This window comes from Lepidothrix coronata, unplaced genomic scaffold (assembly GCF_001604755.1).
Source record: "Lepidothrix coronata isolate B3197 unplaced genomic scaffold, Lepidothrix_coronata-1.0 Scaffold212, whole genome shotgun sequence".
Taxonomy (NCBI): domain Eukaryota; kingdom Metazoa; phylum Chordata; class Aves; order Passeriformes; family Pipridae; genus Lepidothrix; species Lepidothrix coronata.
Genome location: NW_016690392.1, coordinates 1,097,146 through 1,110,787, shown reverse-complemented (window position 1 = coordinate 1,110,787; position 13,642 = coordinate 1,097,146). Strand labels below are relative to the sequence as shown.

Sequence of the window (13,642 nt, the reverse complement as noted above, 5' to 3'; positions counted from 1 at the left end):
CAGACACAGCTTGAGCACTTTGTAGGGATCCCTCCAAGAGTTATGTAGATATTTTGCTTTCTCGACCTGCTGTTGATTTTTTCAGAAGGGACTTTTGACATGGGCAAGGAGTGACAGGACAAGGGGAATGGTTTTAAACTGACAGAGGGCAGGGTTAGCTTGGATATTGGGAAGAAATTCTTCCCTGTGAGGGTGGTGAGGCCCTGGCACGGGTTGCCCAGAGAAGCTGTGGCTGCCCAACCCTTGGAAGTGTCTGCAGCCAGATTGGACAGGGCTTGGAGCAACCTGGTCTAGTGGAAGGTGCCCCTGCCATGGCAGGGGGGTTGAAATGAAAAGAGCCTTAAGGTCCCTTCCAACCCTAAACATTCCCTGATACTATGATTTTGTGGGTGCTATGGTCTGGTCCAAGACTTCAGTATCGTGTCTTCAGCACTCAGCCCTGGAGGGCTCCACGGTGGGCAGGGCAGGAGGGTGGTGGGAGCCTCTCCATGATGCCTCCTGCTCCTCCCACCCCCTTGCCCCAACTGATCCCATCCCTCCACAGTTTCCTCCTTCAGATGACAAAATGATGAAGGATGTGACTTGAATTAACTAGTTAGAGGGTGGCCATGCTTGGTCTCTAATGTATCTTGAATTGTGTGGCACTAAGGACTGCTTCTGTTTTCCCAAGACTACTGCAGAGGTTTAGTTTTCTACATCCACATTTTTTAAGAGCCCATGTTAGTGATCTGTAGCAAACCTCAGAGGAGAAGTGAGCAATGCTGTGTTTGCAGTCAGGTCGTTATCTCCAAAACCAGGAAGGTCACGCTGCAAAAATAGAATTCCTGTTTGTGCAGGAGGCAGCGTCCTGAGCACACATGGGAAGAGCATCAAGCATGGGCTGCTCAGCCACTGCCACCGCTGTGATGGCCCCAGCACTGTCCTGGCACTGTCCTCCCTGCTCTTACAGAACACTGCCCTGGGAATTAAATTTAACCCCCTCTGCCTTCCCTCAGTTTCTTGTACACAGAGTTCTGCTGCGATCTGTGGGAAGACTCCCACATTGGTTATTTTGATGGGAACACAAGATGTGGGACAGCCCATGAGGATGCTGCTGTTTCAATATCACTTCAAGGACAAGGAGGGCAGTGGGCAGTGATGTTGGGCACCACTCATGGTGGCAAAAGCCTCCCCCAAAAAGGCGAGTGGGGGATATTTTCCCCAGCAGCTGGAGCAGTGGCCAGGCACCCTCCCCCCCCATATCCCTGTGGATTACAAACTTTCCTGTTTTCAGTTGCAGCTTTGGGGGCATTTTTGTGTACCTGGCCCCAGGGATGGGTTTTGGAGTGATGGCCATGCAGGGTCCCATGGGTTAGGGTCCCCTCTCCCTGGTAACCATGGCCCTGCTCCCTTCCACTGTGTCCAGTTCAAGCTGGATCCTTTCTTGGAAAAGCTCATGAAGGAAGCATTGGATTTTTTAATAAAGAAGCTCATGTATTTTCCAGAGCTGCGTTTATTTTATTTATTTTTGTATCATATATTTATTGTATTGTATTGTATCCTTCTCGATCTTCCTCTGTGCACACCCTCACTCCCAGCCACAGGGGGTATCAGCAGGACCCTCATTCAAGCATTTATTACTTTTTCCCTCTGACAATTGCCATAAACTGTCATTTTCTGCCTCTTCTGTGCTGGATGCAAAGTACTCGTTGGGCATTCAGATGCTTAGAGTCTATTTCGTTAAATCTTTAGGTCAATTTTCTGTTTAATGCAATTTATTGGTATTCTCGCAATACAAAGAGAAGCCTTGGAACTAAACCAACCTGTTTATGGGGAGAGACGGACACATACAGTTTCATACCAACTTTATTTCTTTTTTTTTTCCTTTATTAGTTTTTTTTTCATAATCACTTCTTTTGCACAACAACAACCTCAAGTTGACAATGAAATGCACGTGGTAGACCGAAGGGAACCGGACAAGGCTCTGTTAGGGATGGAAAGTCCTTCCATGACACTGCACCAGCTTCCCACCCGGCACGAGGGACGGTGGCCCCGGCTGCGGCGGGAGGAGCGGATCCTGCCCGGGGAGCAGCCGGGATGCTGAGCCCTGGGGTCACGGCTCAGCCCTGTGCCCACGCAGTCATCTTCCAACCCTCTGCCTGCAGTCACGGGCCGGGCTCTTCCTCCCGGGATGCACAGCTGCCTATCCCAACTCGATGCTTTGGTACTTTCCATTTCAGAGCGCTTTGGAGGCGTGGAGTCGTTGGCTCTCCCGCGGTCCCTGTGGGCAGGGAGTGTCCGTGTCCCCTTGTCTCGGGGTGTGGGAAACTGAGGTACAGGGGATGCTGGGGCAGGGATCCCCTGCACTCAGGTCCCACGCCCCCCAGGCTGTATCCCTGCACCCCAGGGACCACGGAGCGCCCACACTTAGGCGTGGGCCAGTGCCCCTCTTCTGCTTTACTTAACGACAATTGACTACAAAGGTGGAGTTTATTGGTCTTGCTATGTCATCTTGTCCCTAGCATGGAGAGTAAGAAATCTCTAGCACCGTAAACAGCCATTCCCTGACTCATTTCAAGTGGTATCAGAGTGTATGTGCATATATTGTTTCCACGGATGCATTTCTGTGCGCGTGTGCACAGCCGAGTGCACAGCCACTGCGAGGAGGACAGGAATGCCATGGGAGGGATATAACGGACCCCATGAGACAGGATTGCAGAGCCAGGGCCAGAGAGCCACGCTGGGCTAAGCTAAAGCAAGCAAGCTGAAGTTTACATTTGAAAAGGGAGCAGCAAGACCGACCTACCCCCGAGGTAGGATGCATGCAATCGTGAACTCCCACCGGCCCTGGAAGGTCAACTCAAAGGGGACCCCACATCTGGGTTAGAGCAAGATTTTTTGATGACTCAGAAATAATAAGACAAGGAACAGGCTCAGTCCAGAAGAAGTTGGAAGCGCCTATTTATGGACAGAGCTGAGCTCTGCTGTGAGGGATAACATGGGCACAGAGCTGTAATTTGGGCTACAAGGCCAGTTTTCCCAGCTCTTCTGTGGCTTCACCCATCGCCCAGCTGTTGGTGCCAGCTGGGAGCTCATTTCGCTTCAGCTCCTCGCTCTTGCCCGAGTTAGAGGCCCTTCCCCAGGAGGGCTCTTTGGGAGGCATATACCTGCACAGAATAATGTCACCATCTCGTACTTCCTTCCTCACACAGCTGCCACACTCATGGTCTGGGCAGGGGTGCTGCGTGTGCCCTGAGGATGCTCTCCCTACTAGGCACAGTCCTGTGTCCTTGTGCTGCTGCAAAAATGGGGCTGAAAACTGTCTGTACAGAGCTTGATTCACACACACCCACAGGAATCAATGGACCTCAAGCCCCACCAGAAGGAAGGTGACTGTGGGAGTTGGGAGTTGCATGCCATGTCCATGACTGCAGTACATGGGAACAGTCCAGGAATGAGGGAGGCTGGGGCAGTATGGATGTTAATGAGGGTACTTGATTAGTCTCAACTGAGGCATGAAATATGCAGCTGCACACAGCCATTAGCATGAAGGGATATGGAAAGGCATGGAATAACCACGATCCTGGCCCGTGCCACGTGCTGCCAGTCAGGCACGGCTCCTGGCCACGATGGGTTTGGAGCAGTGGGTGGACACCCCTCATCCAGCCAACACTGCGCAGCCAAAGCAATCACACATTTCCCTGATAGTGCCCAGTAGCACTGGACAAGCATCAAGCTCCTGAACATCCCTACTACATCCATCTCCACCAGGCAAACGTGGCTCTGCGACACCTGAAGCCTCCGGCCCCACCAACGAGGCTGTTTCCTTGGCACAATGTGTCTTGGCAGCAGCTGCCTAATGTTACTGATGCAAAACTCCCCCTGCACATCCCTGCTCCTCTGAGGCAGGAGCTCACCCTGCAGTAACACATTTTCCAGCCACATCCACTGTCCCTCACCTCACCGGCCCGATGGAGGGAAGAAAAATGAGTTTCCCAGTGCTCACACCTGCACAAGCACCATCTGCCAGGCCATTCTGTGTTTCCCAGGGGATTTTTTTGCCAGGGAAAGATATTGCAAGAGTAAGTCCCCACCTGAGACCCAGCTGGGCTTACAGAGAGGGGGAGGAGAGAGACGCAAGGCAGCACAAGGGACTGAGAGGGAAGATTCAGGCAGGAACTGAGCCCAGAGACTCAGGAGCTGTCTGGGAGGATGTCTGGCACAATCTGCCACTGACCACCTCTCCTTCAGCACATGCCAAACCTGACGGTCCTCTGGCTTCCCTGGGGCTGCAGGGAGTCACCTGGAACCCCCACACAGGGAGGTTTGGGTCAACACTAAATAATATGTACTAGAACTGAAGCATCTCCTCTATTTCACCTCTCAGCCCTTCCTTCTCCTCCCAGCACGAGGAGCAGCCGTCCCTGCTCTCACCGCCCTGCCTGCAGGACTCAGCTGCCTCCAGCTCCCAATCCCATCATTTTCCAGCTGCTCCCTGGTCCAGCATCCCACCAACAGCCTGCCTTCACTTGGCCCAGCCTCCTGACTCCTTCTGAGCCCCCAGGAGAGAGTGAAAATGGCCATTTCTCTTGTTTTCAACTCCTGCTCATGAGTACAACATTTCTGATAATAATAATCATAATAATCATAGTACTAAAAACAGTATTTACAACAAGCTCCAGGTCAGAATTACACACCAAGCAAACACTCAGCACCACAGAGAGTAGGACAGGGTTAATATCTCGCAGATACCTTCTCAGATCCCACCAACGCGGGACACAGACATTTGACAGTTTCAACCATTTCTTACACACAAACATTTCATTTAAATTACTTTTTAAATTTTTTTTTTTAAACTTTTTAAAATTTCTCGCCACTATATGGATGAGGTGATGCTGGCGGTGATGCCGCGCTCTACACAGATGCTTATCTAAGACAGCTGCTACTATAAACTGATCATTAGCTACTGGTAAGAAATTCAACCCTCAGTTTCCTTCTTTGCCCTAAATCTTATTTTATTTTTATCACTGACAGCACAGGACCTTTCTAACAGCCCTGTCCTGCCCCCAACCCAGGCCAAGGGGTTCGGGAGTAAGGTAGCCCTTCCTTTTAGGAGCAGAGTCCCCTGATGTCAAGACATGGCCACTGAGAGATCCCTCCCATATCCAGCTGGGACTTTTGGGGAGATCAACAAAGAGCTCCAGGATTTGATCTCCAGCAGTTTGCTCTGTAATGGCGCCAAAGAGCCACATCCACCTCTGGAAAGAGGGAAGGGTGATTATTCTGTTCACTAAGAGGTTATTTCACAACCATGCACTGTCTCTACTGGATCTGCTTTCCTAACAGAGTGAAATCCTGTGTTGTGGGAGTGCTGGAGAGCCTGCAGACCAAGTGCCCTCTCCCAGAGCTCCCACAGAGCCAGGGGTGCAATCACCATCGATGGTTCTCCTGGGCTGAATGTCCAAGACCTCTCAGTCCCTGCTTGGGTGGGGAGAGGGCTCCTTCAGTCCACAGGTAACCAGGGTGTCAGGCAGTGCAGGATGGGGCACCCGGCACCAAGCTTGGGGTGAAAACCCTCACCTGCTTCCAAAGGATCACTCTGCTCTCAAAGAGTCACCCAAACATGAGGATTTTGGGTCACTGCCTGCCTGCACTGGCCCTGGATACAGCCAAGAGATGGGAGTTCTGCATGCTGCGATTCCTGAGCCACCCATCCCTCTGCTTCCTCTTTCCTACCACTGGCAAACAAGGGGTTGCTCCCTATTTAACTTCACACACAGAAATAATCACTTTCTTCCCATTATTCTGAAACTGATTTTTGGCTCGGAGCAAAAACCAAGAGGAGGAAAAGCCCGGATAAAAATCTGTACCTCCGTGACACTGCTGGTTGAATTTATTAATACCTTAATTATTTTTTTTTTTACATGAGTTTAAGAAATATTTTTTTTTAAAAAAGGACAAAACCCTCCAAAGAAGCTTTTTGATTGACTGGTCGACTGATTGATTCTCTATTTCATGTGAACTAGTTGCTATTCTGCTTAGAGGTCCCTATGATCTGTGAATCCCCACAAGCACTGACGATTAGGGATGCAGAGAGAAGCGTGTAGCTGAGGGACGAACACCAGGGAATGGGGATGGAGAACTGAATGCTGCATCTAGACAAACAAAATGAAATGTGTTGGTTGGTCGATTGGTTGGTTTGTTAACAGGAATCAGGTGCTAGATGTGTAGAAAAGCCCTTTATCCAGAGATCTCCTCCCGCTGTTCCTTGTTCCTGCGGACTTCGGCTGCGTGCAGCTCCTGCAAAAATGGGAGGGGTGACACCAGGCTAACACTGCCTGCTCTTGTGCTCTCTATTTTCTCCTGCACCCAGGATTTACATCAGACATAAAAAAAGAGACCGATTTCCCATCCAACACCCCTTGAGGACAGCGAGTTACACCTGCAAGGAGTGAAGCATCATTTGTGGGAGCCCAGAGGTGATGGAACCCGCAGGGAACCCATGGATCCCCTCTCATGCAAAGCCCTTTGGCCATACAGCCCATAGACATGGGGTGGACCTGATCCTGCGGCTCTGAACTTGATCAAGAATACCCAGACAATGTTCTCTACTGACCTCTAAGGACACATTCCCCCTCCTCGTGCTGCTCCAGAGAAGAGCTGCTCCACAGCCCCACCAGCAACAAAACACCCCCTCCCCAGTGCCCATCGCACTGGGATGACCCCACAGGGACCAGACCCCAACCCCTCCATGAGGATCAGCACTCCGAGCCCTCAGCCCTCTCCCGGGGCGCTGCACTCACCTTCTCGCGCAGCCGCTCCCTCAAGGCAGCGAGATGTGCTTCACGGATCTCCCTGCTCAGCTCCATCTTGTAGTTGAGCTTCTCCTCGGCCAGGCGGCTGAAGTTGTTGTTCTCCTCCAGCGCCTTGTGCAGCACCTCCCGCTCGTGTTCCCGCTTCTCCGCCAGCTGCTTCAGCACCTGCGCCTCCTGGGTCTGCCGAGGGAGAGGTGGGAGGTGACCAGAGAGAGAGCCTCTTCCAGCCCTCAGCTCCCCAGAGGGGCTTTCTGACCACCTCCTCTGCTCAAACCTCTCTGTCACCCCCCTCCATCCCGTAACACTCTTGCTCAGAAGATGTTTTGGCGCCTTTTTTCTGCTATCATAGAATCGCTTAGGTGGGAAAAGCCCTCTGAGATCATTGAATCCAACAGTTCCCCCAGCACTGCCAAGCCCACCACTAACCCCTGTCCCCAAGCGCCACATCTGCACAGTGATGATGATGGAGTCCAATTCCCTGGCTAAAACAGGCTGCAGAACCTCACTCCGTGGTATCTCACCTGACAATTCACAGTGGAATATAATAACAAGTGCCAGAATGCTCTTCCCAGCTGTTGTAGATTGCTGCTGCTAAGCCAGTTTTAGAGTTTGGCGCAATTAGTGCCTGTCACAAAAAAGTCACTGCTTCTATAGGACATTTCCTTACCTTCCTCCTCTCTTCTGCAGCCTCCAGCCTCCTCTGCAGCTCCTCCAGGGACAGATCCTTCTTCTTGGGAGGGGAGGAAAGGATTGGGCTCTCAGGAGATAAATCTGAAGGGGACTTCAGGATTACTTCAAAGCTCTGGCCTGATGCCCTCTTATCCAGCTGCTTCACCTCCATATCTTTGTGAGGGAAAAAAAAAAAAGTGACTCTGTGGACCTGTCACCCGGGAGAGTGTTCACCTGAGAGCACCAAGCTCTTCACACAGGAATTAGAGTCCTGTGTGTCCTGACCCGGGTGATTTTGTTTTATCTCCAGAATTTTGCAATTAGTGATCACCTCCATCCCTCCCCCACGTCAGTGCAATTAATTTAAAGTCGCAGCATAATTACAGAAAGGCCACATTGCTGCTAATGTCTTGTATGTCACCCTGACACAAAGCAGAGAGACTCTGACTCTCGAGCTCCCACGTTGCCAGTGGGAGGATCATCCAAACACTGCTGGAGCTCCTGTGGGAGAAGGTTACCTACCTCCATACTGGTAGATGGTATTGGGATGGGGCTGGGTGTGGAAACAGGAGCAGATGAGGGAGAGCAGAGACAGCTCCTTCATTTTCTCCTTGTAGGCTGAAAAATATGAAATAGAAGTAAGAAGAGATTATAATAACAATGGCAGCTCTTTTTTCACAGAGAAATGAAGCAAGTACACAAGGAACCCCTTTTGCAGCTACCAGACTTCATGGAGGCTTTTCCAGATTCCCATGGCCTGCCAAAAGGTCCCCAAGGAGTGTCTGCTCTAGAGCAGGCTAAATTAGATGCCAGTGTGGCAAATGTCATGGGAAGACACACAGTAGGAATTTGCCACATCTAGAGGTATAAGTTTCTGTGCAGGATTTTCCCTCCAGAGGAGCTGGGACACTGCAGCCCATGTCATTAACCACGTTAGGACAGCTGCCTACACCCCTTCTCCACTGGAAGGAGAATTTCCAGTCTGGAGGATGCACTGCAGAGTCCTTGGTGATCACAAGGGCACGAGCTGCTGCCCTCATGACAGATTGCAGCAGGTCTGTTTCTGGGGCAATCCTCACCTGTATTTTTGGAGTTTAGCGCATTTAAGACAGTGAACTGTTAGCACACTCTTGACAAAGAGCCTCAGAATAGATGGACTTGAAACCAGGGAGGTGCTCTGTCAGGCTGTCAGGCTCTTGATCACATCAGTGTAACCCTCACAGCATCACTCCCATGTCTCAGGTCAGCAGCTGGGGCTCAGCTCCCATGTCTCACAGGTGCTTTGAGGCTCTGCCCTGGACTGGCTCCTCAGGGGACACCCAGGCATGTGGGGACAGAGTCTTCACAGCTGCATGTCCTGCCAAACCTGCCCTGAACCTCCTTGTGCTGCCCTTGCTCCTGCCTCTGCCACAGGCACAGACATTCTGGTGTCCTGTCTTTCTCTGCCTCTGGATTTCCCACGTGCCCTGGTGCTTCTGGCCTTGGTTTGTCCCTTCTGTACTGAGCTCACATTTTGACCTCGAGCCAGAGGCGACTCTGCAGCTCAGCTGCCAATGCCACCTTCAGAGCAAGACCCTCCCCTGGGCCAGGACAGGAAAACCCTCAGAACTCTGTGATATGGAGAGGCACTAGATGCAGAACAATTTTGAGAAAAGTAGCATCTTGTGTACCACATGTTCTCAGGAACATCTTTCAGGTCTTCTCCTCTGCCTTCCCAGAGCTAACTGAGTGGGAAAACTTATGCCTGCTTCATATATGCACTTATTTTTTCTCCTAGGTACAGAGCTTCATCCTAATTAGCACCCTCCTTTGCTAACCAACCATCCCTGAAGCTCAGATATTTATTGAACAATTTCTTAGCTTGCTCCATATTTTGATTTGAACACCCCACCCAGTCCTGCTGTTAAATGTAAACCAAATAGGAACAGCTCACATCAGCAGTGCCAGCCAGACGTCTTTGATTTTGTTTTAAATGAAAAAAAACTCTGGAAAGCCTGTGAGAGGCCAGAAGTCATGGCATGCAGCAGTAAGCTAATTCATCTCCTAATGTGCTGCCAAGAGCCCTGAGGAAGCTCTCCGGGAATAAACGAGAGACATTATCATTTATTATCATTTAGACATTATCATTTAATACAAACAAACCAGGCAACGAGGTCGTTGCTCCACCATTATGTCTGGGCCTGGGTGAAACCAAGACATGAAGCAGATGTGCCACACCCCCGACCCGCTCATTTAATTCAATTTAACGGTCTCCCAGCACTTGTTACAGAGCACAGGGCTTTGTGTTTCATTGCTTGAGCTTCAGTGCTGGCACTCTGTGCAGATGATTCCATGCTGCACTCCCTGCCTTTCAGGAGGTTTGTTGTGGTGGTTTCACAGCTGCCTCCATTCCACCGGGATCTTCCCTGTCCCGTTTTCCCGGCTGTAGGGCAAACTGACCGTCCCCTCTCCGTCAATTAAAATGAAGAGGAGGGAGAAGACAAAAGGGTCCTGGGCTGCGGCAGGGCTGTGATGAGCGCTGGAAGTGCTCCATCCTTGTCCCGTCCCGGACGCTGCAGCTGCAGCCCGGCGCCAGCCGTCATGAGCAATTAGCGGCACAGGGGTCGAGGGAGCGGGGCTGGAGCTGCCGCGGCCCCGGGGACCGGCGGGGGGACGGTCCCGAAGGGCCCCGATCGGCCCCTGCTGCCGGGGGGGAGCGGGGGAAGCAGCGGGAAGGGGGCAGCGGACCGAGCCCCCCTCCCGGACCTTTCCCGGTGCGGCAGCACCGCCCCCCGCCCGGAGCTGTCCCTTCAGGACCATCGCCACCCCCGGGACCCCGCGCCGGGAGCTGTCCGCCCAGCACCGCCCGCGGGGCCGGGGGCTTCGGCGTGGAGAGGGGGAAGGACCGACTCCCGAAGGAATTACAGAATCACGGGTTTACTAAATCGTTTGGGTTGGAAAAGCCCTCTCAGATCATCGAGTCCAACCGTTTCCCCAGCACTGCCACGCCCACCACTAACCCACGTCCCCAAGTGCCACATCCACATGGAATTTAAATCCCTTCGAACGGGGACTCCATCACTTCCCTGGACACCCTGTGTCAAGGCTGGACAATCCTTTCAGTGAAAAAATTTTCCCTAATGTCCAATCTAAACCTCCCCTGGCTCAGCTTGAGGCCGTTTCCTCTTGCCCTGTTACTTGTTATTTGGGAGAAAAGACTGACTCCTGCCTCACTACATCCTCCTTTCAGGGAGTTGTAGAGAATAAGAAGGTCGCCCCTGAGCCTCCTTTTCTCCAGGCTGAACCCCCCCAGCTCCCTCAGCCGCTCCTCATCACACTTGTGCTCCAGACCCTTCTCCAGCTCTGTTGCTGCAGCTGCATCAGAAAGGACATGCCTAGAACTCAGCAGTAAAAGATCAGCATTTCAAACCTCAGGACTCAAATTTGCTTCAGAAGTATCTGCACTCCCATTTGCCAGTAGATATAAGGGTTTGAGAACATATTTATGCTGGTGTCCCTTGAACCAGGACAAAATATCTGGCTGGCCAGAATATGACATGGCCATCAAGCCCCTTCCCAGAAAGGCTGTATCCAGTGCACAAATGTACATGTTTTAACAACAATTAGACAGAAAATGCTGAACTTTTTATTTGAGGATCTATTAGCATTTTTACTTCTGCTAAGTCAGCAAAAATAAATTCAGCTTACGCTGAACAAATATTTCATTTCTGCATAGATTAATCTGATTCATGTCCTCAGAGACTTCATCCCAAAGCATCACTTCAGTCTCAGAGGTGCAGCAAGAGCTGTGTCTCACTGGTGGGTAGAGGATTAGGACAGGCTGCTCACTCAGGTATGAATTACTGATATTTTATGTCTCTTTTTAGGCAAACACTGCAGTAGAAAGATCAGGAGTAAATTCATTCACTCTGGTATATCTTCAACACTAAGTCATAACACTTCACTGCTGTCAGAAACATAGCAAATGACTGAGTTGTGTAAACTAACAAGTGAATAAACTGTAGAAATAATAGAAAATACATCAGAGTCCCATCCTGTAAAGTGGAGTAAACTCGTGGTTTGTTTGCTTCAGAGGGCCTTGGGTAGTGATTAAGCTACAATCCAAAAAAGTGCAGTCAGTTCCTCAATCCCTCTGAACATTTATTCCCTGCCATCAGCACAGGCTGACTCTGGTTTGGTTTTATTCCCTCGGACACCCCATGAAGCAATCAATATTTATTAAAATTTTTCATCTACACGTATATAATGCTTGGGGAAAATTACTTTCTCCTTGTTGTAGGGAGAAGAAGGGAGACGACCTGGGCCTTCACCAAGGCACCAGGAGGCTCAGGAGGCTCCCAGCTGTCTCTGGCGACTCCTTCCCTGTGCTCCCTCTAGTGCTGTAGGGAACATCCTGCACTTCCAAATCCCCTCTGCTTTGCATGAGCAGGAGCGCTACATGCACCATCGATCCGTGTAAAGTGTTTATCTCCAAGTCAACCCCTGGAGACATTATCCAGCTGCTCCCCGAGTGGCTGCGGCGCCGGAGATGGAGGAACGGCTGGGGATGGTGCTGTGCACGAGCAATGGGAACCGTCCTCCTGCTTGAGACGTGCCTGGAGGGTGGGGCTCAACACCTATTATTCATCAAAAACTTTTGTTCTCGGCTTCCTAACCAGGTTTTGGTTTGGTGTTTAATGACATCCAACAAAACAGAGCGAGACCATCTATGCACAACACTGATATGGCGCCATTCATAATGAACCAGAGGCACGGCAAGGTTAATTTATGTGGATTCAGGCAATTTAAATGGATGAAACTGGATGTGCTCTGTCTGATAGCAAGGTCAAAGGAAGGTTATTACAAGAAAATAATTTGGTTTGTGAAGATAACTTTGGAGAAGTAAAAATTGCTTCCATGAAGAATATTGTCTCATGAAAAAAAATGAGAACAGGCCAATTATAAACATAGTCAAAGCTTAAACAGAAGGTAGAGAAGCCAGAGAGCAGGTAACCAAGACCTCCAGCACAAAGACTGCAATGCCACACACACAACAAAAGCAACCACAGTCCTTGATAAGCCTTGAGAGTACAGCAGGCTCCAGATATTCTCCCCTGCTATGAATCCTGTCATAAAAATCATGGCCAGACCTTCACTTCAGTCTAACTCATTTCCATTGTCTTGGTCCCCAGCTTCCACAAACAGGTCAGCAGCAGATCTCACACAATGAGAAAACAGTAGCATTTTTTCATTTGTTTGGGGTTTTGTTTGGGTTTTTCTGGTTGTTTTATTTTTTGTCAGCTCAGCAGTTGCACCCCACACTGACACCCTACACCACCTCAGCTGCTCACCATGAGACTTCACGCCCAGGAGTTACCATGGGCTCGTGTGGGACCATCCACGAGAACAGGCAGATGTGAGGGTTACTCTGCCTTCTGTCAGGCATCTGCCAAACAGTCACCCAGGGATGGTTTCCCATCACCTGGCTCCTTCCCCCCAGGTTTTATTGGCAGCTCATGAATGTCACATCAACCCACGGCCAACGGACCAGCAAATCACTCGAGCTGTAGCACTGGAACATGTGGGTTGCTCCCAGGAAAATAACCAGGGGAATCTCCTCTTCTATGGGCTCAGCAGGAGAGAAGGGCCCAAGCTGTGTAGCAGAGCCCTGGCAGCCTGAGATGGGAGTGACTGACTGTCAGGGAGGAGAGAAGCATGGCCTGGGCTGCTTGATAAAACAGAGGAAGGAGCCAAATGGAAGCAGCTGACCCAGAGTATTTGTGGATTTGGGGCAAACACAGGTTTGGATAGTCAGGTTTGGGTGAGACAAAGGGCTACAAAGGAGTGGGGGACCTGATGAGGCAGCAGCTCGTGAGACAAAGACAGGAGCCCAGTGCCATGATGGGTCAGGTACAGATATACTGTGTGACCACAGACAGTCATTTGTCCTCTTTGCATCTTGGTTTCCTGTGCATCAACCAAGGATTATTGTACTTGGCCATTATACCATGTTATTATTTGTATAAACACATTCAGAGGGTATAAGATTCTCTAGTAAGGCACTAAAAATGTAGAGGTACCTTTAAAGAACAAAAGAATTTTTTGGAAATACGCTGAGCAGCTCTTTACCAGTTGGGATGTGCCAAAGTGCCACAGCACAAGCCCATGGTCTTCGGTTGCTCTCTGGCTCTTTTTTACTT

General features: G+C 50.5%; 1 protein-coding gene across 1 annotated transcript in view; it reads right to left on the bottom strand.

The window, feature by feature from the left end:
• Positions 1-1,827: 1,827 nt before the first annotated feature.
• STMN3 (stathmin 3) overlaps positions 1,828-13,642 on the bottom strand; it is a 15,580-nt gene continuing 3,765 nt past the window's right edge. The window contains exons 2-5 of the mRNA XM_017833189.1: positions 7,986-8,081; positions 7,462-7,637; positions 6,783-6,974; positions 1,828-6,279 (exon numbers count right to left, since the gene is read on the bottom strand). Coding sequence (XP_017688678.1) covers positions 6,220-6,279; positions 6,783-6,974; positions 7,462-7,637; positions 7,986-8,081 — 524 coding nt within the window. The 3' untranslated portion in view covers positions 1,828-6,219. The remainder of the gene's footprint in view (positions 6,280-6,782; positions 6,975-7,461; positions 7,638-7,985; positions 8,082-13,642) is intronic.